Source organism: Bacillus rossius, chromosome 14 (assembly GCF_032445375.1).
Source record: "Bacillus rossius redtenbacheri isolate Brsri chromosome 14, Brsri_v3, whole genome shotgun sequence".
Classification (NCBI taxonomy): domain Eukaryota; kingdom Metazoa; phylum Arthropoda; class Insecta; order Phasmatodea; family Bacillidae; genus Bacillus; species Bacillus rossius.
Window position 1 is genome coordinate 36,664,587 of NC_086341.1, and position 26,702 is coordinate 36,691,288.

The 26,702-nt window shown below is 39.5% G+C and overlaps 1 protein-coding gene across 2 annotated transcripts in view; it reads right to left on the minus strand.

Annotated features, from left to right (window-relative positions):
* LOC134538985 (lachesin-like) overlaps window positions 1-26,702 on the minus strand; it is a 493,186-nt gene that overhangs the window by 28,583 nt on the left and 437,901 nt on the right. The window contains exons 6-8 of one of the 2 annotated variants that reach the window (XM_063380644.1): window positions 8,828-9,112; window positions 7,202-7,264; window positions 3,023-3,181 (exon numbers count right to left, since the gene is read on the minus strand). In XM_063380644.1, coding sequence (XP_063236714.1) covers window positions 3,023-3,181; window positions 7,202-7,264; window positions 8,828-9,112 — 507 coding nt within the window. The remainder of the gene's footprint in view (window positions 1-3,022; window positions 3,182-7,201; window positions 7,265-8,827; window positions 9,113-26,702) is intronic. The other variant, XM_063380645.1, reaches the window with a different exon arrangement.

Here is a 26,702-nt window from a genome sequence, read left to right on the forward strand (position 1 = left end):
ACGCTCATGCAGTGAAAGTCTGGGATAAGTTTCAGTGTGCTACTTTAGGGGAGTATGCTGACTTGTACCTAAAGACAGATGTTCTGATTTTGGCGGACGTATTCGAGAATTTCCGTTCCATATGTTTGGAGACATATAGTTTAGATCCGTCTCACTATATTTCTTGTCCAGGGTTCGCTTTCGATGCGATGCTTCGTACCACAGGTGTGCAGCTAGAGCTTCTCACAGATTATGACATGTATATGTTTGTGGAAGCAGGTATTAGGGGAGGAGTAGCGCAAAGCATTAAACGGCATTGCGTAGCCAATAACTCCTACATACCTGAGACATATGATGCATCCAAGCCTTCTACATTCCTGGAGTACATTGATGCAAACAACTTGTACGGGTGGGCGATGTCTCTGCCGCTTCCAATTCGTCATTTCCAATGGGCAGACACATCCATTGATATCGTATCTGTCCCAGATGATTCTCCTACAGGCTACATTATTGAGTGTGACGTGGAGTATCCTCAAGAGCTCTACGAAAGTCATAAAGACCTACCATTTCTCCCCGTAAATCAGTGTCCGCCCAGCTCAAATCAATCAAAGCTGATGACAACACTTGAAAATAAAGAGCATTACATTGTACACTACAAAAACCTACAGCAAGCAGTATCGAATGGGCTGAGAGTGACTAAGATTCACCGAGTCCTACAGTTTGAGCAGTCGGCATGGTTGGAGCCCTATATTCGGCTGAATACCAACAAGCGGAAAGCCGCAGCCAACGAGTTCGAGAAGGAGTTCTTCAAGCTCGCTGTGAACTCAACATTTGGCAAACTAATGGAGAACAAGAGGCGGAGGCTCAAAATGGAGTTGGTGTGCTCTGAGAAGAGGTTCAAGAAGTTGGTGTGTCGTCCTTCCTTCAAGGACCGTACAATGTACGAACCGAATTTGTCTCTAGTCCACCTTAATCACGAGACCATCATTTTCGACAAGCCGATCTATGCCGGGCTAGCAGTACTCGACCTATCAAAGACTCTAATGTATGACTTCCACTACAACACCATGAAACCCCGTTACCATGACAATATTCACCTGATGTATATGGATACAGACAGTTTCGTGTATGAGATCCAGACACAGGACTTCTACCATGATCTCAGAGCCGACCCTACACTGATGGCTAAATTCGACACCAGCTGCTACCCTTCCGACCACCATTGCTTCTCCCCCATCAACAAAAAGGTTGTTGGGAAGTTTAAGGACGAGTGTGCGGGAGAAGTGATGGAGGAGTTTGTAAGCCTACGGGCCAAACTCTACGCCTACAGGTGTGGTGGTAAGAGCGAGAAAAAGGCCAAGGGCATCCAGCGATGTGTGGTCAAAAACCACATAACATTCGATGACTACCTGGATGCCCTGCAAGAACACCGCACAATGAGGGCAGGTGTTAGAGCAATTCGCTCCCGGCAGCATATACTATACAGCGAATATAGCAATAAGCTGGCCATAACGTGGGAGGACGACAAACGGCTCATCTGCGTAGATGGTATCCGCACGGTCCCCCACGGATATGTTGGAGGCGACGAATAATTTTTTTCTGTACATATTTTTTGATGTAAATAGTTTGGCAGTTTGGTTTTTTCCATTTATTTTATAGTTTTTCTGATTTTGTTGTATAGTTTCCGTTTTTGTTGTGCAAAATATGTTTTTAATTTAATAAATACAATTTTACCTACATGTTGTTTATTATTTTTAATATAGAACCTATATCCCCCGAGGTACTGATACTTATAAATGTCTTACAGAATGGTGAAATGTAATTATACACAAACATTAAAATATCTGCTTCCATGCAGCTTTTAAACACGAGTACGCAAACATGAGAAGGGAATATTACTTGTGAGTTAGGACTCAGAAAAATTTCTGGTCCACTAAGATGGAGTAATAAATGTTTTTTTTTAAATTTTCATTACTTAAACTATCGCATCCACAATGCTAGTATTGATAAAATATATTTTAGTGAAAACCTATAAATGATAAGACTTTAAGAATAATGGTGGTTACAACAACAAAATGACTGTGGATTTTGTGGATTGTGTGATTTATTTTAACAAAATTTGCGAATTTTTTTGGTTATAAGGGTCATAATAATGTTGGTAGAGAATTGAAACTCAACCTTACATACACTGGCGTACTTTAAAAACCTACACTTGGTGATACCATCAGATGAAATCAAGATGGTGGTCTTCACTAAATAAGATGGCTGCCTCCGTCAGGCAGCGATGGTATATATGTTTTATTTTGATAATAAATTTATTTTAAAGAATGCGGTGTAACGAAAAATTGTAACAGGGGTGAGTGGGGTGTTCGATGACGATATCATTGTAACAGAGGAGCGGGTGCTAGATGGTGTATTCGTAATGTAGAGGAGTGGGGTGTTCGATGCACAGGTTTTTTTAATTAAAATTTTTTTAAATAATATATTTTTTTCATTAAAATCGGATAATAAATAAAGATTTTCAAGATGGCGGACGAAACTCGAAATGTCGGAATGTTCTAGAAAACAAAATTGCTGAATGTTCTAGAAAACAAAATGGTGGTTAAAACAAAATGGCCGCCGGGGTCAAAAGATAAGGTCAAATCCAAGATGGCCGCCGAAAGTGACGTAATCCAAAATGGCTTCTGCGGATCCCTGGATCCCCCTCCCTCCTCCCCTGTCCCAGGATCGGCTATACTTATCTACTAATATAAATCACACTGTGCATTACGATAAGATAAATAGTGCAACAGAAGGGAAAGTAAGAAAAATTTATTTTAAGCGTATGTTTTATGGAGTGTTTTCAATATTTAAACAATTAAATCTGAGGAACACAAACATAAAAAAAAATCCTGGAATTTCCTTTCTGTAGCGCTGTTTGCCTCTTTGAAATGAACGTAGTGGTTTTTGTTTGAAAACGGTATTAGCAAAATTGGCCGATTCGCACGTGAAAGAATTTGACATCGCCTGGTCTCCAGGCTCAAATTGCAATCTGTTCATTCACCTTCTCCGGCACTGGAGTCCAGGCGAGGCCCGTTCACGACCCCCAGCTGACCGATCTTGTCCAGGCTGGCCACCGTGGGGGAGGGGAATGGGGGAGGGGCCCTGCCGCGGTGGTCCGCCACTACGGCGCCACCGGAGGAGTTGCGCTCCGCCGGGCTCTCTGCAAGGACAACACACCGGCGCCGCCTCACTTCCCGCGCGACACTCCACCTCACCTGTTCCACGAGACTAGCACGGGGACGCACCACAATGCCGAAATACCACATCGCCGAAATGCCAAATTGACCACAACGCCGAAGCTAGAAAACTGCTGTGTACCACAACGCCGAATTACCACAACGCCGAAATACACTAATGCTGAAAAATGTCATTGCAGGACTGCCACAAATGTTAGGTTAGGTTAGACTAGGTTAGGTTAGACTAGGTTAGGTTAGACTAGGTTAGGTTAGACTAGGTTAGGTTAGACTAGGTTAGGTTAGGCTAGGTTAGGTTAGGCTAGGTTAGGTTAGGCTGGGATATGATAGGCTAGGTTAAGTTAGGTTAGGTTATATTACGGTAGGTTAGGTTAGGTTAGGTAAGGTTAGGTTTGATTGTGGTATTTTGGCGTTAAGGTACATTTAAGAAACAGCAGTTTTCTAGCTATCGGCATTGTAGTCAATTTTGACATTCCGTATTTTGGTATTTCAGCGTTGTGGTAATTCGGCGTTGTGGAGCTGTCGGCGTTGTGGTCAATTTTGGCATTCGGCATTATGGTATTTCGGCGTTGTGGTAACGACCCGACTAGCACCACCTCGACGAACACGGCGACATTCAACGTGCCTGAAACCAGTGGGCTGTGCGGGGAGTGTACGCTCTTTCACGCGCTCCGTGCCAAACCGCAACGACTGTTTGTGTTACTTGAGCGACTTACTTGTTTACGAGGGAGCATATTTGTGCACGTTATGACCGCCATATTGGAAAGAGCAACCAACTGGCAACGGTACAGTTCGTTTGGATTCACTTTCTGCTAGCATATGCTCCATCTGGACTCTTTCAACGTTTCAGCGCAAACCATGCGTCAATCACGTGAAACTGCCGACTTTGCCGGGATCATGAATAATGTTCCAACGATGCCAATTATCACACCAAACACACCAATATAACCATTTGCTGCTTTGTAGAAATCTAGACTTGGTAAGAAAAGAGGAAAGTGAGTTTAGTGAAATTATTTGGAATAACAAATTGTTTTCTGATTTCAGTTGCATCAAGATTAGAAGAAATGGCCTAGGAGTGAGGTTATTGCTGGACAATGGGTTATTGCACCCTTATTCCCATATTCATATCATAACTTAAATTATGAAAATATAATTCGGAATTGTATAAGAATAAGACCAAGTTTAGATGCAGTTCTCTAAAACATGTGGCATAATATTTGATCATAGAGCTTCAGTCATATCCTGGCATTCTTGAACATATATTATTTCTCTGAAATAAATTATCCACAGGGTAAAATGTTAAACATAAGAAACGTCTTGTGCAGTGTTTATTATATTAATTAAAGTAGTCACTGCAAAATAACTGAGGTTTGGAGAATAATCAACACAATTTTGGGAAATTAAAAGAAAAGGTAGGAGATGAAGTTGCAGAAACATTACCAAATTTCTATGAAAGTATTTCTAATTGCCAAACACGAAATTTTTTCCAACCATGGAGAAATAAGACATAACTAGAGTCCTACTCACCATCTCTGTGATCACAGGTAATTCAGCTAGATTTATACTAAAATATCTTCCGTAAGTACCCTGAGAGAAGTCTAGATAATCTAACTCACCCTGTAGACTACTTGGAAATAGAGTTTAAATTCACAACCGTTCTAGTAACTGTCAATCATCACATATCACACGCGTTAAAAAAAAGGTATGTTGTTACGGCTACAGATAAGTTGCAGATGCTAGGAAATACATACCCCCACGCAAATTGGATCTTTCTGATTGGCCAAACTAAGCACATGCATGCAAATGATGCCCTAATGTAGGCTATTAATTGGTCGTCTATTTACTAGTAGCCAGTCAATTAATGTAGAAATTTTTGTCAACAGTGGTGAAGATATGTTTTTTTAATTATTTTAACCAAAGAAGAATATAATTCTAGGCAATCATAATGTTTGTTCTTAAGTAATATAAAAAGAACAGCACTATGTATTTTACGAAATATATTTTCCTTCACAATTACAGATTGTGCAACAAATTTGCTAATGAAATTTTCATACAATATTATGTAAACATTGTTAAATACGTAATGCTGAAGATTGGGGGAACCATAACATGACATGCAAATTTTAAAACACTGTATGACATGTGTCTTCTTATTACCTTACCTAGTTGTGAAAGGCAACACTTATTATGAGGTACATTAAAAATATTTTTGCTATACATAGAAAACGATCCTGCTATAGCACCTCTTCCACCAAATAAAGAAGTTTAAAGCTTCTCACTGGAAGTATTTTTTTTACACATATTAGAAGTTGCAGAATACAAAATTAAACTTATGGTTGCAACACGAGTTCAGAAGTGATACTTACAACAGATAACCCGATTCATAATTAATTGCTCTAATTATGTTACATACAACACAGTAGGAAAATTATTTACTGAGGTAGTATATAATTTTCAGTTTTGTTGTTGTTAAATGTTGTATGATAATATACGTTTAGTGATATAAATATTACGATTTAGTGAAAACAAGTTATTTATTGGAAACAAATTTCTAATCAAAAATAAAATTATTCACGAATATCCATTTTTTTTTGCGAATCCAATTAAAATATACAGTACAACATTATTTTTCACACTTCACAGGAGTCCATCTTTTTATTGAACCGCAATAGAGATATGTATAATGGACGGGAATATGATACCTGGCAATGCATTTACTTAAACTACGAAATTTTAATGTTTGAAAAAGCATAAAAAAGAGTATTTTAAATACTTTAAATAATAATTATAACCACTTATTATTTGTTACATATTTAAACATCTTTGTACTGTGTTGCAGAAAACAAATCCCAATTACTCAATAAATCTTCTTGACTTCATAAATGTTACACATTTTTTCATTAAAATTTTTGAAGTGTAATATGTTAGCTCTCGGTATACGGCATTTGGAAGGAGTCATTTCGTAAATGTAACGGAAGTAGAATGGAACGGAAATGTGTAACAACGATGCTGCCATCTGTGGCGGATAACGCGAACCAAAGATCACACAGACAAAAGGAAACGTTGTATAATTAAACGTTTAATTAATTTTAACAAGATGGGCAGCATTTTAGTAAAATTCCTTTTCGAAAATCGGTCCGAAGTCGGGGTTAAGTATTTTTCAAGTCTTTTCGCTTTCATCATAGCTGTTCTTTATACTTTTAGTTTAAAATTCTGGTCTGCAAATGGAATGATTCAGAGTCCACTTAGCTGCCTCGGCAAACGAATTATAGCGGTGGGTGCGATAACTATTTGTAATTCACGTCAATAAATGTAGTTGAAAACACTATTTGCGTATATATTTATTATGCTCGGCACTATTTTAAACAATTTATGGATAATTTCAAGTCCGAACATGAGAACATGAAAACGCGAATTTGCTCGTTCTTCGAGATTAGATGTTACACATCACTGGTGAGTACTGAAAGACTCACTCACTTTTTTTTGACGTGATAACGTCTTATAAATCGATGAACGCCGGCTGCACGCACGAAAAATTGACACGTTCCATCTGAGACGAGCGTGTAAGAACCGGCCAACCACCGTGCGAGAAAATCTTCTGTAATATCAATCAGGTTAAGGTGGGCTTTTTAACTAATTGTTCGTGATTATATTTAAACAAATTATTTAAATTAAATTTGCAAAAACTGTAAATAATATTTTAAATTAAAAAGTATGCAATTTTTCATCAATATTTTCTTATGACGTTATCACGTAAAATTATCGTCCGTAAACCGACTTTACAGACAACCCCCCCCCCCCTTTTTTTGGTGAATGAGTCTCACTTTGTCTACCTAGGGCATCAAATAGTGAAAAAAAAATAGTGATTTGAAATGTTGAATATAATATCGAATTATTAACGAATATGAAATATTTTTTGGAATACTTGCAGAACACCAGTAAATCTGTTTTATGAAATTCTTTTGATGTACATGTTTTGTACGAACCTTGAGTTCCAGAACTGCTTCGAACTTCGTTAGCTCGAGGGGAAGACGAAGGCATTGGAATTTCTAGAAAGAAAGAACAAATGTGAGTAAACTGATGAGTAATAAATAAAATTATAACAACTTCAATGTCAGTTATATTTTACTAATTAGACTTGCAATACTGGGTCCCACACGTTCGTAACACTCAGTCTGCGTGCTACTTTCTACATTAATCGTGATAGTGGCGCAACCATATCTGTAGTATGGTATCCATGTTACCAGCTCTATCGGTACCAATGACCAAAGTGGGCGGGGAAAAAAAAATGTTTATGAAATACTCTATGAAAACCATACATCGGAATGCCTCAGGTCTCCTGGGACAAACAACCTGTACGATTGCTTGCCCGCTATTTAATTTTTTTTATTCGATAGTCTGTACGTGTAGGAAGGAACCTAAGTATGAGTGGGAGATGTTTATTTTTCAACGTGAAAATTTAAGTTTCGCATGATTTTCTGAAATTGTTTATCCGCAAATGAAATGTACGGTAACAAAGGGCACTCACCGTAGATGCGGAAAATTGTCTATCCGCAGATGAAATGTATGGTAACAGAGGGAGGGCACTCTGTAGGAAAACAATACATTTGAAGGCCTCAGGTCTCCTGGGACAGACAACCTGTGCGATTGCTTGCCCACTTTTATTCGGTAGTCTATGCATGTAGGAAGGAACCTAAGTTTGAGTGCGAGATAGTTATTTATCAAAATTGTCATGTTCCGCCTGAGCCGAGCGTGTAAGAACCGGCCAAACCACCGTGCGAGAAAATCTTCTATAATATCAAACAGGTTAAGGCGGGCTTTTTAACTAATTGTTCGTAATTATATTTAAACAAATTAATTATTTAAATTAAATTTGCAAAAAAAAAACTGTTAATAATATTTGAAAATTAAAAAAAAGTATTCAAATTTTCATCAATGTTTTCTTATGACATTATCACGTAAAATTATCGTCCGTAAACCGACTTTACAGACAAACCCCCCCCCCCGCCTTTTTTTTTTTTTTGGTGAATGAGTCTCACTTGGTCTACCTAGGGCAAAAAATAATGAAAAAAAATAGTGATTTGAAATGTTGAATATAATATCGAAATTATTAACGAATATTATTATTAATACTATTATTATTATTAACGAATGCACGGTTTTCCAGAAGTGTCTATCCGCAGACAGGGGCGCAACAACAGGGGGGGGGGGAGGGGCAAGGGTATTTTGCTCCCCCTCTGAAACCTTGAAGTGGGGGCAAACGGGGGCAAAGAAAGTGCTGTGTAATCAATTTTTAGATAGTAAAACAGCTTAAATAGCACCACTTTCCACCTTGAAATACAAATTTTCCCGGGGGAGGACCCCCGGACCCCCCGCTTCAATAGGGGGGATCGATGATTCTTTATGAAAAGGTATATTGCCCCCCTTTTGGAAATTTACTTGTTGCGCGCCTGTCCGCAGGTGAAATGCGGGCGCGCACCGTATATGCGGATGGATCCCTCGGTGTCGCCCAGGGAGTTGCATGTAGGAAGGAATCTAAGTTTGAGTGGGAGATAGTTGTTTCTCAACCTGACCAGAAAGTGTTCATCCGCGGATGAAATGCGGGCGCGCACCGTATATGCGGATGGACCCCTCGGTGTCGCCCAGGGAGTTCTTGCAGACGCAGCGGTACGTGCCGAAGTCGCGCGCGCCCAGCTGCCGCACCACCAGCTTCATGTGCGCGCGGTAGCCGCTCTCCGTGGTGAAGGCGGCGTACTTGCGCGAGGGCAGCAGCATCACGCCGTCCCGCACCCAGTAGCTGATGGCGCGCGGGTAGGCCTCCGTGTGGCAGTCCACAGACACGTCCGTGCCGGCCGGCGCGCCCACCAGCTGGTTCGGCACCCACACCGCCGGCGAGACTGCGGCCACGGAACAAGGGAAGCCTTCTTTTCAACAGACGAGAGAGCCAAACTCCCGATCGTGCATCTTCAGTTTATTCTCTGTTCATTGCATATAAATATGGCGGTGTTGATAAAAAGGAAAGACCATAAACAATGCAACGGTATTTATTTGTACGCAGCCATATTAATGTCGTTTGCCGTGTGTCCGTGAATGTTTATTTTGGACAACTCATGATAACTAATGGTCATTTAGGTTAGGTTAGCTACATTATAAATACTTTAAAACATTGTGGACGGTTGATTTGGTTAGGATAGCTACATTAAATATACTGTGAAATCATGTAAACTGTTTCCTAGCGCTGGATAGCTACATATTATTAAAAAGTTATTTGCTAAGCAACCATAAAATGATTTTACAGTATTTTTAATGTAGCTATACTTACCTTAAATAACCAACCAACCACAATGTTTTAAAGTATCTATAATGCAGCTAACCTATCCTAATTAACCGCAAAATTTAATGCCACACCGGTTTATAAAATGAGATAGAACGGCGTATGACGTATGAGTACGCTACATCCCAAATAAATAAACCTGTTGTGGTACGGAAAAAAAGAAGCGAGCATGAACTTCGGGGAACTTCGGGTGTGCTCTCTCGTCTGTGAAATAAAGGCTTCCCGTGGAACAAGCGTGACTCTCGCAACACGTGTCGCCATCTATTGGTCGGGCCCGTAACCACCAGCAAAAACCACTCAGGATAGACGTTCCAATATGATTTTTTTTTGAAAAAAAGTGGGGTACCCTCGCGGGCGCCCCTACAAAAAAGCCATCATTTGATAAACATATAGAAATACACAGGCACACAATACAGAGAACAAGGGCACGAAGGCCTACAAGGCGACAAGTGGAAGGTACACAGAGAAAAATAACTTTGTTTGAATAATAAAAATATTAGTTTATTTATGGCGAAACAAATATTTACTTAGTGGAACAAAATATTTTTTTAGTTTAACCAAACTCGGTAAGTAACAATAATAATTTGTTACACCTAACCAAATATACATTTGAATTGATAAAATAATTTTTTTTTTGGGTCAACAGAATCTTTCCTACTACAAAATATTCGTTTGAATTAACAAAATATATTTATTTCGCCATATACAAACAAATATTTTGTTGAGGCAAACAAACCTTTCTCTGTGCATATGGAGCCCATAACGCACCCCCCCCCCCCTCCGATGACAAAGGTCCCTGAGGTCCATCTGCTTGTTAAGGAAGTGTCCCAAGTCTGGAGTCGGACAAAAAGTAGTGGGAGAGGAGCCATGCGGGTGATGAGCCAAGGAGGATCATCATGAAACCTAAGGAGCAGCGTCAAAGAACGATATAAGAGCCTGGATGAGGACACCAAGTTTGTCAGCGGGAGTGCAGGCAGTGGAAAGAGCAGTCAGGGTACGTTGAATGAGAGGAAGATATTGTCGGGCCAGTAGGAGGAGCTCCTTCAGCGTGAAGGCCAAGGATGAAACAGAGGATGGTGGATCAGCAGGGGGGGGGGGGGGAGTGATGCGAGACCAGGCATTAGAAGTCTGAGAAGGAAAAGACCAGGCATCGTTGAGAGGAGGGGCGGTCGGGGACGCACCACAACGCTGAACGTACAATAACGCCGAAAACCATAACGCCGAATGCTAAATTGACTACAACGCCGACAACTAGAAAACTGCTGTGTACCACAACGCCGAATTACCACAACGCCGAAATAGCCTACATTAACGCCGAAAAATGTCATTTCAGGACTGCCACAAAGGTTAGGTTAGGTAAGGTTAGCACACAAATTCATTCAGTTGTTTTTCATTTTGCTCCTGTGACCCCCCCATCCCGCAGCAACATTTTTTGGCGTTACTGTAATTCGGCGTTGTGGTACACAGCAGTTTTCTAGCTGTCGGCGTTGTGGTAACGACCCGGGGCGGTCGGCCGTTGGACATCGGAACGAGGTGTTGCCGTGCGGAGAGGATGGCGTCGACGGTAGGCCTGAAGGACCTGGCACAGTGGGGACCCACACAGTTGGAGCAGGACTTGGTGGTGGGGCCCGCCAAACTTGAAGCATACCGGGTCACCCCGACAGCGGGTGGAAGGGTGTACAGGAGTTTGGCAGTTGCAACACTGGGGGGACACGTCCAGAACCCCAGTATAAGGTTTTAGGTTTATAATACTAATTTATCTTCTTGACGACCAATTGATTAGTGAAACTGGTTCAAATTGTTTGAAAAATACTTAATGCTGATCTGTAATAAAAAAATTATGCCATATATAAGTGAGTAGGAGATACAAAACATTGATGGTATGCCACACCACAAAATGCGTGGCTACCAAAATAGAGTGTATTAATTTTCATTGGTTTTGTTTGCCCTAATACTGGCTTATGCATTACATTCTTAAAATCAATGTACCTAAGTTAGCAATATATTATGAAAGCTGCTATCTAGCGGGTGGGCCTGAAACTACGTCAAAAAAACTAGGTCTCGTCTCAGTCTCGGCAGAGAGTTTCTCCCCTGTGACTGCAACCCGAGCGACCTCGGTTCCTCAAGCACGCACTCAACAACTGCATCGCAGTTCATGCTCTGTGTTGGTCCACTACGCACGTAATAAAGATGAAACAACAACATAAAGTCAACTTGTTGAAGATAACATTATCTCTTCCATATTAAAAAAAATTATCTCTTATGAAAACACAATTTAAATAAGAAATTACGCACCAGTTTTAGTAAGAAATACTCAGTATTATCAAAAATAATGTATTTCATATTTGTAGGCACGCGTTGTACCAATTTACAATAACTTTCTTGTAGTAACACTATTTTTTGGCAACTGGTTGCTTAAGGATATTTTGTACGCGTATAAAGAATTTTTTTTCCTGTGTAGCCAGACTATATTCACGAGCATGGACATGCTTCAGTACAAGTATAGCTGCTCTTTAACCTCACGCATAGACCACTTCAACCTCAAACATACGCACATTTTTACTTCGAACACAGCCAGATTTTCAGATGCAAGCAAAGCCTCACTTCACCCAATTCTCACCTTGAACATAGCTGACTACAACTGCAAGCATATACATGCTTCAGTACAAGCATGTCCATACTTCAACCGCAAGCATTGAAAACTTCAACCTTGACAAAGCAACTCTTCAGCCGCGAGAATTAAAATGTTTCAAACTTGAACATATGCACACTTCAAACTCTAGCATAGATAATCTTCCACCACGAGAATACGTACACTTATTCCCTTAGAATAGCCACACTACAACTTATAACATTGCCGCACTATCGCCATGAGCAAGCATAGCTACACTTCAACACCAAGCATACATTCGCTTCAATACGAGCATAGCTATACTTTAACATCGTGCATAGACACACTTCAACCTCAAGCGTATGCACACTTTTACCTTTAAATACCCAAGACTTCAAACCTTAAGCACAGCCACAATTCAATCACGAGCATTATTGTGTTTCAACCTCAAGCTAAGCCACACTTCAACCACGATCTTGCTACATATATTTTTTGACGTGACAACGTCTAATAAATCGATGAACACCGGCTGCACGCACGAAAAAGGATGACTCATTGTCCCGTTACGCACATTGTCCCGTTGCGCTTTGTCCCGTTACGCTCATTGTACGCTTGCGCCGCATCTATCTCTCTTCCACTCGATTGGAACAAACATAGATATGACTTTTTCGAGGCACATTAAACTTGAAACACTCCCATTCGTTTCCTACTTTTCCTATCATCGTCCTATCCTTAACGGAATAACACAGATTGGAAAAGTTAAATAGCAAACATGTATAAAAGTTATAGTTAAAATAATCTCTTCGTTAAAGTAATAACATATTTGAATTAATGTGAGTGCAAATAAAAGTAAATTTATCAATTAAATTGTAGATTTCATTTCACTCCTTCTTTCTATCCATACAAAATAGTGATAATTCAATAAAAATGATTCAATTTTATTCATCAATGTTTTGTTATGACGTTGTCACGTTAAACAATCGTCCGTAAACCGACTTTACAACCAACCAATTTTTTTTTGTAATTTTTGTCTGATAATTTCACCGCAAATTAAAGTACTTTATTTTTAGAATTTTAGTGTGTATGACGCTGATTGAAGTTAGCGTTTGCATCAACGCTTGTGTTTAGAGGCTGAATGGTATTATAGCGGACGCAGTAACGACTGTTTGTTTAGGTTGATCGAAATCCCATCCCTCTCACATGAGGTCAATGATCGCTACCGAGAACCAACGGAATTAAATTCATATTGATTGCAAGTCCAAAGGAAAATAACTGTGAAAATCTCTATCAGTAATTCTGCCACATAAAAAGTTCACTATTAAAGAAATTATTAATTTTTAATTTTAAAAATTATCTCACTATTGGTTTAGTTGTACAATTTATATTGAAAATTACCATTAGTCATTATTACATTTTTAATAACATACTTTACAAATTTTGTTCGATTAATAGTTTCTTATCTTAAATCAAAGGTGGAAAAAATAAGTAATAATAAGTTTATGCTACCTTAAAGCTTCTGAAACGTAACTCAAAACGACAGTTGGATTTAAGAAATGACAAAAAAAAAAAAAGGCCGTTATAGAAGCCATTGTAGTGTTTCATTTAATATTTTATTCATTTTTGTGGAGAAACTGCAAATTTATTATAAGCAAAGCCATCGAGGTTCACAAGTATTTAAACTAAAAAGGGTACCAAAATATACTACAGTGGAATATTGCTAAACCGCAGGGGGAAAAAGTATATAGGTTTTGTCGTATATGTAGCTGGCACATTAACTAAATAAACACCACAGTGTTCATTATGTTTCGGATAAAAGTAATAGTTTATTTTGTTTTTATTCGATGCACAATTACTAGTCACAATTGGATCAATGTAAACAGGAACTGGGGCGTACATAACAATCCTTTTTTCATTTAAATGTTTATAATTTAATTCAATAAATATGTTTGAAAGTCTGTAGTTTTTTTTTTTCCCCAGTGCGTATTTTCTCACGTCGTTAAAAAAAGCACTGACTCTGGTGTTACAGTTGGTATACACGTCTCTACGTTAAAGCGTTAGAAATAATAATGTTTTGCTTATTCACCAATGATTATTTATATTAACATCAAATCCAAAAATACCAAATTTAACGATAATTTTTTAACGATTACCATGCTCGCTATTGTAACATGTAGTTTACGTATTACATTCACAACAAGTTTTATACCTACATACGCATGTACTATAAGCAATTGCAATATGAGCATATAATATGTAATATGTAATATGTAGATACATTGGATGTATATGTAATTACTTACTAAGATAGTGCTTACTAAGATGTACCTTGTAGTTCAATAACATACAAAAAAAAACACTATAAATTAAACTGAACAAATAAGAAACGAACTTACCCACTTATAAGTGCCATACTATTCTTATAGTTTAGTTTTTAACTATATATTTATATCTATATACTTAATACAGAAAATTTCTAATTATACACATGATAAATGGTCTAACATTTGCAATATTAAAATCTCCTACCTCGCGCTAATAAATCTACTCTTTATAACATTTACCCACTTGGTTAAGATATTATTTTTTTTATAAATTACTTTTAAACTTTAATCTTTTAAGCAACTGAGTCAAATTTAATACATGAGTGTGATGATGTGTCAAAACAACACATATTAGGGGAAAAATAAAATTAAAATTACTAGCTAAAAGCTTATGGCAGTACGGACGGACAGACAGATACACATTTTATTCGCAACACTAGGGTTCTGTAGTGTTAGGTTCTTAGTCCTAAAAAAGGTTTTCAGTTTCTTTGTGGGAATGAGCTGATAATTTTTGCCCTATGTTATTTGTATTATTTAAACACAAAATTTAATTCAAAAATGGAAGAGTGGTACTTGTCAAAAAAGCGTTTTTATTGTTATAATTTGTTGCTCGGAAATTGCTTTCACCAGATGTTAAAAGTCCCGTAGAGACTAACATTACACATTAACTTGATTTATACACCATAGTATGTTAGGGTTAATATTCAACTCTCATGGCTTCTTATTGCAAGAGAAATACTGCGTGTCTGTTGGTAGGTAGCCTTGCACTTAGAGGTGATACCGCTTTATATGTACCAGGGAGGTGCACACTATATTTTGATACATGTATTATAAGTAATTATAAATTTTGTAAATAATTAATATTTACGTCTGATTAAATTAACCTGCGTTAATTAAGTAAAAATTCCGTCCATGTATGCTCACGCAGTGGCGATTCGAGATCATTGCTGAACTCTAATGCTCATTATAAGTCATAACTTAGAATTCTCGAACAAAAAAAAATGTTTCTTCAGAACTGTCACAAGTTAGAACGATCGTATCTCAGAAACACGCAACTCTGAACCACGTAACTAAGAAACATCGTAACTTACGAACACAGAACTTAGAACAGGCACAGACCTGGCGTTTCTCACGTCAGATATGTGTTTCAAGTGGCCAGTTTCACCATTGGAGTTCAAGAGTGATCTCGAGTCATAAGCATATTTGATCATCGTTTGACGACATTTCCTGTTGCACCATTTAGTTGTGAGCGCTGAACGAAGATCATTGAGAACTCGGGTCGATTCGTAGCAATTATCTTGGATCGACACAGCACGAGCAGACATGGCTGGCATTTTCGCAGACATTATGCAGATTATTTTAATCAAACATAAATATAAGATTATTATTTATGAAAATTCAGATAATATATAATATGCGTATCAACAAACTTTACTTATTCTAGTGTAACAATCTCTTCTCACGTGAAATAACCATATTTCAAAAGTTTGAAATTCTCGTTATTTTATTTTAATATATTATTTTGCCATTACTATCTATTTTATATGTTAAAAACAAGCTTTATTTCTTCAGTCAAAACATATTAATATTTTGGCTTCTTATTTTGTACTTAAATACCAGCATGTTTTTTCAGTCGTTATCAAAATTGGAAAGCCGAGGCAGAGATTACACGTGCTGCTATCCCGTGGCAATCGCATCAAACATTTGCTCGCCGTGTGACAACTGATTGTAGCGACTTCATGTCACTCCAGCCCACCAGTAGAAATGCACCTAACTTTTCTTCGACACTGATACTGCCTGTTGTCGCAGACTGGAAATGTAGGAACTTAAGTTCACGCGAACGATGATCGTATAAGTCCTAGCATGTTTTTGATGCAACGTTTAGAGGAATGATCCTAAGATCATTTTTTGGGCTAAGATATTGGATCGCGGATAGAAGAGCAGAATGGTGCAACTGGCGCCATTAAGTTTTGTGTTTCCAAGTAATGACAGCACCACAGCGTCGCCACGACGCGACCCCCTCTCCACCGCTCAAACACTTACCCCCCTCTCCTACACTCAAACACTTCCCTCCTATCCTCCACTCAAACACTTCCCCCCTCTCCTACACTCAAACACTTCCCCCCTCTCCACCTCTCAAACACTTCCCCCCTCTCCCACAGTCAAACACTTCCCCCCTCTCCTACACTCAAACACGTCCCCCCTCTTCCTCCACTCAAACACTTCCCCCCTCTACTACACTCAAACACTTCCCCCCTCTTCCCCACTCAAACACTTCCCCCTCTTTACCTCTCAAACACTTCCCCCCTCTTCACCTCTCAAACACTTCCCCCCTCTCCACAACTCAAACACTTCCCCCCTCTTCACCCCTCAAACACTTCCCCCTCCCCTACACTCAAACATTTCCTCCCTCTCCTTCACTCAAACACTTCCCCCCTCTCCTCCACTCAATCACTTCCCCCCTCTCCACCACTCAAAAATTTCCCCCTCTCCCCCACTAAAACATTTCCCCCCTCTCCAACCCATCAAACACTTCCCCCCTCTTCCTCCACTCAAACACTTCCCCCCTCTACTACACTCAAACACTTCCCCCCTCTTCCCCACTCAAACACTTCCCCCTCTTTACCTCTCAAACACTTCCCCCCTCTTCACCTCTCAAACACTTCCCCCCTCTCCACAACTCAAACACTTCCCCCCTCTTCACCCCTCAAACACTTCCCCCTCCCCTACACTCAAACATTTCCTCCCTCTCCTTCACTCAAACACTTCCCCCCTCTCCTCCACTCAATCACTTCCCCCCTCTCCATCACTCAAAAATTTCCCCCTCTCCCCCACTAAAACATTTCCCCCCTCTCCAACCCATCAAACACTTCCCCCCTCTGCCCCACTCAAACACTTCCCCCCTCTTCCTCCGCTCAAACACTTCCCCCCTCTTCCACCATTCAAACACTTCCCCCCTCTTCCTCCACTCTAACACTTCCCCCTCTCCTTCACTAAAACTTTCCCCCCTCTCCATCACTCAAACACTTTCCCCCTCTCCTACACTCAAACGCTTCCCCCCTCTCCTACACTCAAACACTTCCCCCCTCTTCCTCCGCTAAAAACACTTCCCCCCTTCTCCACCGCTCAAACACTTCCCCCCTCTCCTCCACTCAAACACTTCCCACCTCTCCACCACTCAAACTGTCCCCCTCTACATCACTCAAACACTTATCCCCTCTCCTACACTCAAACGCTTCCCCCCTCTACTACACTCAAACACTGCCCCCCTCTTCCTCCACTAAAAACACTTCCCCCCTTCTCCACCGCTCAAACACTTCCCCCCTCCTCCACTCAAACACTTCCCCCCTCTCCCCCACTAAAAATTTCCCCCTTTCCCCCCACTAAAATATATCCCCCCTCTCCACCCATAAAACACTTCCCCCCTCTTCCCCACTCAAACACTTCCCCCTATCCTCCACTCAAACTCTTCCCCTTCTCCATCAATCAAACTTTTACCCCCTCTCCACCACTAAAACATTTCCCCCCTCTCTACCAATCCAACACATACCCCCTCTCCCCCACTCAAACTCCTCCCCCCTCTCCTACACTCAAAAAATTCTCCACTCCACCACTCAAACACTTCCCTACTCTCCCCCACTCAAACACTTCCCCCACCACTTCTTTCCTTCTCCTGCTCTTGAACTCCACGCTTCACTTTATCACTCCCGCTCCATCTTCAACACTACCTTCGCCCCACCGTCGCGATGCCACTGCGTGTGAAATGCGTGTTCCAGGCGAGTTTACGAACTGGACGGGCGGACTCGACCAGAACTCCGCTACACGGCGTTATGGCCTGCGTCACGTATCTCTTCTCAAATTCGAAGGTCTCAAAAGTATATTACTAAACGTCACCGTATCATTCTGACACTGTTGTTCTGCAAATAATGTTTGCAAACAGTGCTCGTAAACAAACATCACGTGATTCTTTGCAAGTGACATTTGGAAAATGAGTACCACTGTTGAGAACTGTGAAATTTTGAGACAAGTTACAAGACACGTAATAAATTTATCAAATCCTTAAATTATTATTATTTTTTAAATCGAAGACTATTTCTAAAAAAGCTGCACTTTGCAGTGATGTTTCGAAAATTGCGGCGCTCAAGATCAATGGCTGGCAGGGAATGCCAAAACGAGCAATTTTTATTGAGGGAACATACGAGCGGAAACGGAACTACGCAGAGTTACAGGTGCGAACGACTAGCGCGGGAATTTGTGTCTTGTGGACTTGAAGGGACCTTCTACTGGCCAAGAGGACACGTGGTCGCTTCGCCGAGTCGCTCCAAGGACATGCGGGAAGCAGACAATGGTCGTTACCACAACGCCGAAATACCACAACGCCGAACGTACAATAACGCCGAATACCATAACGCCGAATGCCAAATTGACAGCAACGCCGACAGCTAAAAACCTTTGTGTACCACAACGGCGAATAATGTTGCTGCGGGGAGGGGGGGCCACAGGAGCAAAATGAAAAACAACTGAATGACTTTGTGTGCTAACCTTACCTAACCTAACATTTGTGGCAGTCCTGCAATGACAGTTTTCGAAGTTAATGTATTTCGGCGTTGTGGTAATTTGGCGTTGTGGTGATTCGGCGTTGTGGTACACAGCAGTTTTCTAGCTGTCAGCGTTGTAGTCAATTTAGCATTCGGCGTTATGGTTTTCGGCGTCATTGTACGTTCGGCGTTGTGGTATTTCGGCATTGTGGTGCGTCCCCAGCAGACAACTGTTAATAGAGACTGTGTTATAGTATTTATAAATTTACTAACGCGCAATCTATGCTCTAACGGTTAGGAAAATTTTAATATTAAACGATAAGGAATCGTTATGATCTGAAAACTGTTTAAACCAAGATGGCGTCTGTAAATACCTGTCTCTCCTACTTACCAACGTTAATAAGGCGCGAGTTGGTGCAGTGGTAATGCCGGTATTCCAGGACACAAAAATAAGGGTTTAGATGTCGATTATGCCACACCTGTAACCTAACGAGCGTTAATAAAATTCCGATGGCATGAGGGGAACTAGCTATCTACGTGGTGGTGGAACCGATAGAGGAGACAGCAGGGGAAGGCATAAATAACGCAGAAAACTTGCTCTCTCGCTCTCTCGCGCACTTTCATGTGCGCGGTTGTTTCTTGGGGGTGGACGTTGCGCTATCCCCACTCCGGGGCCGTTGGTGCGGGCGGTGATCGCTGGAGCAGCCTTGAGCGGGCTCCACGTGGTGGCGTGCGGCTCAGGTTGAACCCCGCCATGCTGCAGGGATAGTGACCCGCCTGCGCCTGACGCCACCCTGGCTTTAGGGAGTATTTGGGCAGAGGGCAACTCAACGTGGTTTGAGGTCATCGTTGTGCACTGTGTCAAGGGACCATATTCAAAATAATATATTGTTACTTTATGTATTATTAATTTAATTACTTGTGCAAATCAGTATTTTTAAACATTGTTATGTAAATATTGTCTTAGCTGTGTAACTAAATATTTCTGCTGGTATCATGCTTTTTACACTTTAGTTTGACATGGTTAATTATTTGTCAAGAATTATTATTTGATTAACTAAATCACACACTGTAGCCCACGAGTGTGTACATATGTTAAGTTCAACTAAGAGGCGTGAATATTTCTCGATCGGGATGTAGCTGTGGGTGACTGTGGCTCAACAAATTAGCTTTGAGCTTGTTCCCATGCCATGTTGTCAATTTCATATGCCAGATATCTACCCCGGACTACACACGTCCATTTGGACGATTAGTAAGCTGCATGAACTACGTAATTATAGGCAAGCTTCAAGTTTAAGAACTATTAAAATCAGAGTTTGTTTAAAATGTACCAGAAAAAAAAATTATTCAAAGAATCTACATTTATTTATTCGTTTGAAAAAGAGTTATTTTATTTGAGAGCATACCCGTTTCACCAATATTTATCTCTTGTTGTATGAAAAAATATTAGTAATTTATCTCTAATATACGTAACTAATAAGCAAGCCGTTTCACTTCTGTCGCGCATGGTCTCTACGCACATATTTTGTTACCACGCTTTCATTAGCTTGACCTGTATGTATGAATGAATGAATGAATGAATGAATGAATGAATGAATGAATGGACTATGTAATAAAATCTTTCCATTCTATTTTTACCCACTTTTCGACGTCCGAATTTGTTGAAATTTTGCATGCATATAAAGAACCACCAACAATACAATATTTCGATAAATTAAGACATTAGAGATAGTGGGGTCAGAGGGTCAGAAAAACTAATTTCGAGCAATAGGAAATAGCCATGTTTTTTTTGTATCCATGAGGTCGAGGCATTGTGGGAATTTCCCCGGGGACAAGTGTGCCCCTATTGGGAATGGGGGGTGGGGGCAGGGTATAAAGACTAAATATTTTAAAAATCTCAAAAATTAATGGTTTTTCAATTTGGAGTGTTTCCGATCCATAGTCGGCTTATGGTGGAAAATGTGCCGGGGGAGATGTTAAAGTCCTAAAATCTTTAACGCTCCCGTGATCCGCCCTGGAGGCTGATTTTAGGAAAACCACGTGGTCAGTTAATGTGTCTTGAAGCGCGTGAGTTAAACTTTGTTTTGCTATAATTCTGTTACTGTCATTTAGGACGTATTTCTTTCTTTAGCTCTAGTTGCCCTTTAGTTGTATTGTCTACAGAGCAGCTGTTTGTGTTTAGTCTGTTTTTATTATACTGTGTTCATATTCATTTGGGTAATCTAATTTTCACAGAGACGTGGGAAAATATTTATTACACTCGTACCACATGTTAAGAGACTTTGGCTGGGTTGCAGTACCTGAGTGAGCACAAGTGACAGTTGGCAATGGTCAGTACTTCTTTGGAAGAGTTGGTAGCAAGAGTCGTGTGACGCGTAGCGCGAGTGCGCTGTTGGCGGCTGTGACGGCAATGGCTGAGACCGAGACGAGTGTGTGGACCGGCGCGCGGCAGTTGCGATCCGCGACGGGAGTGAATGCCCGGCAGCACGGGAGCGAGTTGCCGGACAGCGCGTGTGGTCGCTGAGGAGGAGGCGGAAGCAGTCGTGTGCGAGGCGCACGCGACCCAGACGGCTGCAAGCACACCCAGCGGGGCCTGAGCTGGGGCCTTTCGACAACTGCAAGCTACGAGACATTCAAGTAAGGTCGTCGCCATTTGCCCACCCCTCGACGCGTCTTTAACGCACTCCCATGCAATATTACGAGTCGCCGAGATTTTTGAAAACCTTTTTTATACTCGTCGGTGCTGATTGAGCGCCGCCTCTGAAAGATGCGATCTCCGAACTTTGTTCTTTTAAATTATTTGGTGATATTTCTACATTGACTTTAACGTTTTCGGAGTTGATTAGCTGCAAGATTAGCTTTCACCAAAAACGTAATTAAGAGAACTCATAATGCTAAAGACTGGAAGTTTTTTTTAAATCATTAAATTTTTCCACTTCAGCTTTTTTCGTAATAACTGGCTCAACCCATTTAACACCGGTTGCTGTGCACGCTTCGTGACGTCACTACGTGTAAGCTGCGCACCTTTCCAACTGCGAAACGTTGTGGAGAAATCCCTACGCTATGTCACCCAACAAGTAAACATGCAATAGACAATCAAACTTTGCATTTCCGTAAAGAATCTTGGTACGAGTGCAACCCATGGTCTTAGACTCTATCTTTGAACGTACTGTAATATCTTTTTTTTGTTACCGTTGGAAATCATTTTGTATTCAGACGTGTAAGATCAGGCGTGTAAAACCGCTGCTTTTTATGAAGTCAAGGTTTTGTTTGAAAATAAATGTATCGCAGTCGGAATCCAAGAACAAGTCATTGTAAGTTGTTTGTACACCCTGTAGGGCCTAACGTTGCGCGAATTATTCTCATAATATTCTCCGCTAATGTTTGTTTTACTCTGCTTGTTTGCGTGGGTGTAGACAGCGCGTTAAATTGGTCGATTTTTTTGTGAGATTTCAGCTGGTCTACACCCAATATTTAAGTTTAGGCCCACCCTGTGGAGGTGGTTTAAAGCCGCAGTCTGTAATATAAAGAATATCCCTGCCGAGTTTCAAGCCTGTAGACATATACACGAAAGACGGTCAACAGCTTTCATTTTACCCGGAACTCACAAATTTAGACGACTTCATTAAAATTTGTTTTCCAAAACCATAAACATTTGTTACTTAATTTCATAATAATTTTTAATTAGCAAGCAAAACATTTGTTGTCTAAATTTTTATTAATTAATTAATCTCTGCGGTTCTGTAGTGCTGTAGTGCTGTGGTAAACAGTGAAGTACAAAATGGGTAATGACAACTGTATCAAACATGGCAACATTATATTTTGTTACTAAAAATAAAAAAAATAAACTTATAATTTAAAATACTATAAAAATCCCGCTTTTATCGTTTAATGAACTAAAAATAAAAAAAAAAATAATTTTAAGTTGTTTGTCCAACAGTTAAATAATGCACCACAACTCTGTATAACTAAAAGCATGGGGTGCTCTTCTTTCATTTTCGTAATGACTATACCCTTATAATTAGTGATAGCAAATTTAAGACAAACGGTTTTAGTTATACGGAGTTGTGGTGAATTATTTGGCTGTTGGACAAAAAACGTAAATTAAAATTTAATTTTTTAATGTTTTAGTTTATTCAACAATAAAAGCAGTGTTTTTAATGTTTTTTAAACTATAAGTTCATTTATATTACATTGAACACGGCTAAACTTGTAGACTGTTTGAGTGGCCAAACTTCAAAATAATGAAAAAAATGTGAAGTGCGTACGTTCTGCGTAATTAGCCAGCACATTTGAATAAATAACTGAAAATGTTTTCGTTTAAAGGCAGCGATTTTCTACCGCGTGAAATGGTTTAATATTATTTTCGAAAAATTTATTTAATACTTTTAGCCTTTTAAAAAAATAAAAATCTGATGATTTAAAAAGGCCAATTAAAATTATTTTTTTTCCTGAAAGAAATTAAACCTTAACACATAGCAGCCAGTAAAATTGTACTTAAAACCTTAAAACATTTCTTTTTTATATTCTATTTCATCCTCCTAATCCATACTGCACACAAAAAATGCAAAAAAAAAAAATGCAAATTTACCAGGTAATCATACAAAAAGAATGCACGTCCAGCGACTCAAAAAATCGGTTTGTTTAACCGCGTGGGATGTGAAAAAAACCTGGAATGGGACATAGAACCTTAAGTTTTCCCGACGTGTCTCGCAAAGCTGCGTCAGCAGCGGTGAACCAGTGTCAGCAGCGGTAAACCAGTTCTGGATGGGTGGCTACCCTGCAATTCGCCGAGCTCACCAGTGCAACGGAAGGGGCTGGGGTGCCGTCGAGTTGTGAGGTTAGTTAAGACGATTTCGCAGTCGGCAGTTTATACTTCATACCCTTGGAAAGAGGTACACAAAGGGGGGGGGGGGGGGGGGAGAGCTGACGTTAAGTTGCGCACGTTGACTAATGCCATTAAGAAGTTCGGCTGCGTTCTCGCCGTAGTTTTGCAGCACGGAAGTTTAATTGAGATGCCGATTGCACCTGAAGCTCACGTGGTGAGGGTTTGTGGAAGGAGCTGCGTTGGACTCCGGGGAAAGCGATCATCTGTGTACACTACCATACGTAATTTTAATTTATTTTATTTTAGGTAAAAATGACGAAATTCTATCTATTGTAGCCGTTACCACGGCGCGAATTCCGGAAAGTTTATATAGTTTTTCGATTCATGGACCATAGAACCCAAAACCATTATCAACTCAAAATTTGTACACACACACACCCACACACCTACACCAACACACACACACCAACACACACGCACCAACACACATTAAACCAACACACACAAACAAGCGTGCGCGCAAACACACACACACACACACACACACACACATATATATATATATATATCACAATTAGGTGAACACGATAACTGTTGTTTTTCACAAATCACTTCCAAATGAATACATAAAATCTAGTAGAGGAAAATTCCAGTCGAGATCGTTAATTGGCAATATCCGACCACAGAGGTAGAATTGGGAAGGTTTCTTGAAAAACCGAAATATGGCTGTAACTTCCATGATATGGATACATTATATTCGTTTTAACGTATTATAACTCGTAGGAGTAACACATAAATCTTTTGTCTGAATGAATTTTTGATTCGACTAACCATAACTGCAAGGGGTTGAAAAAAAAATACCTGGAGGCAAAAAAAAAATCATAACTCCATTCGTAAGCACAACTTCGAATTCGGACGAACTATATATTGATCTTATAATTTGTATCAAATAAATATGCCTGGAAAAATTTTTGATTAGACGAACCTTTGGTGCAAAAGTTTGAAAAAAGTAAAAGGTAGTATTAAAAAAATAATTCATAACTCCCTTAAGGTACACTATCAAAACCGTTCAAATTGTTATAAATGTTACAGTTTTCATCTACAAGTTTTGTCTGAAACAATTTTTTTGCTAAGACGAAACATTGTTCCAGGTAGATTAAAAAATAAAGCTTAGAATAGAAAAAATCTCTTTTGTCACAGCCTACAGGTGTAGGTAGATTTCGAAGTACCTATTTATTCTGGAAATATTTTAGAAACTTCTATAAAACGACGGACGGCCCTTGCCACCAACTTGATTTGTAGCCAAAAAATACTGTCCGTGCCTGGTTACTGACTGGACATGCGTAGCTGATAACTGAACATGTCGTCCACCAAATGAATGTACCTGGCTACTGAATATATATGCAAATGCTTAGCTACTAACTTGATGCGTTTTGACAATTTTTCAGTCATGTACTACATTATAATTGCCATGGTTATTTCTTACCTTCATTTTGTTTAGAATGTTGTTTAACATGAAAATACAGGATATGATTATGGTTAATATTTTATAAGTCCAAAATAAACTTTATTTATAAAATATTCAATATGTTTCTATAGTTTGTAAAAATTATAATAGTTAAACATTTAAAAATAAACAGGGCTGGTCCCGGGTACCCTTCAGGGCCCAGGCCCTAAACCCAGGGGTCCACCCCTTGTGGGGCCATGTTCTAACCAATAACTGGTCGTTACTTTTGCTGATTGGACATGCCTGGTCAATCGTCTGTTATGTAGAAATGCCCTGAAAACACTTATCAAGGCATGTAAAGGACTTGCTCGGTGTTCTAAGAAGATCGCTAAATCGAGAAACGCTAACAATTTGCTTTTTTTATATTCTCGTAGAAATTACATAAATTTTTTTTATTTGTAATTTTAATTTTAATTTCTCGAACCTGTTACTTTTTAGTAATTTTAATTTAATCATCTCTTATTTGTATCGTGACAGGATCGAAACAAGGGCGGATATCGATCGAATCAATCATTATTTTTAGAAACGATTTTATGATTTTTTTTTTTTGGAATTTTTCAGAATATATCCCTATGCTAATAATTAAAATTTTCAAGATTGTGGCAAATATGGCATTGTTAGCTTACTGACGGCTGGTAGATGAGAAATTTAAGGAGAGTCTAAGTTTTTTTTCCATATTTTATTAAATATTTTAAAATACGAAATATAAATATTTTTCATTTAGTAAAGATAAAACCAAATACAGAAATCAATCGAATTTTTTTGTGATTTTGGAAATTTTTCCGAATTTCTTGCTAAATAATTACAGATTAAAAAAAGTGGATTGCAAGATGGCGGATGTGGTGTCGTCAAGAATGGCTACCGAGGTCCTGATCATAAAGCATGAGTGGCGGACACGCCCCAAAAGGGCCGATTCCTCAAGATTGGCAATCCAAGCCAACAAGACAACAAGTCATCAAGCCATCAAGTCGTAGTCCCATAAGAAATACACTGCGCCAGAAGTGTCTGTTTCCTACTACTTTTGACGAAAGGTTAAACTCAGTAAAAAAAATGCAAAAAGACACCATTTGTTTCTCGTGAATGGCATTTGCTGGTCATTGAGTAGCCGTATTTTAGGTGTTCAGATAAAAGTGTCAACCATACATGCTTAACTAAACAATTACTTTTCAAATACTTACTCTTGTAAAAGCTATGATATGTAATCGACTATAGGCTTTTTACAGCGACACCATTATCTTATACTTTGGTACCAGATATTTCCTGCTGATATTCCAGAACATGGGAGTAAGAAGTTAGGAAGATGATTAAAATATTTGTCTTGGTAATGATTGACGTCAAAATAAAAAAA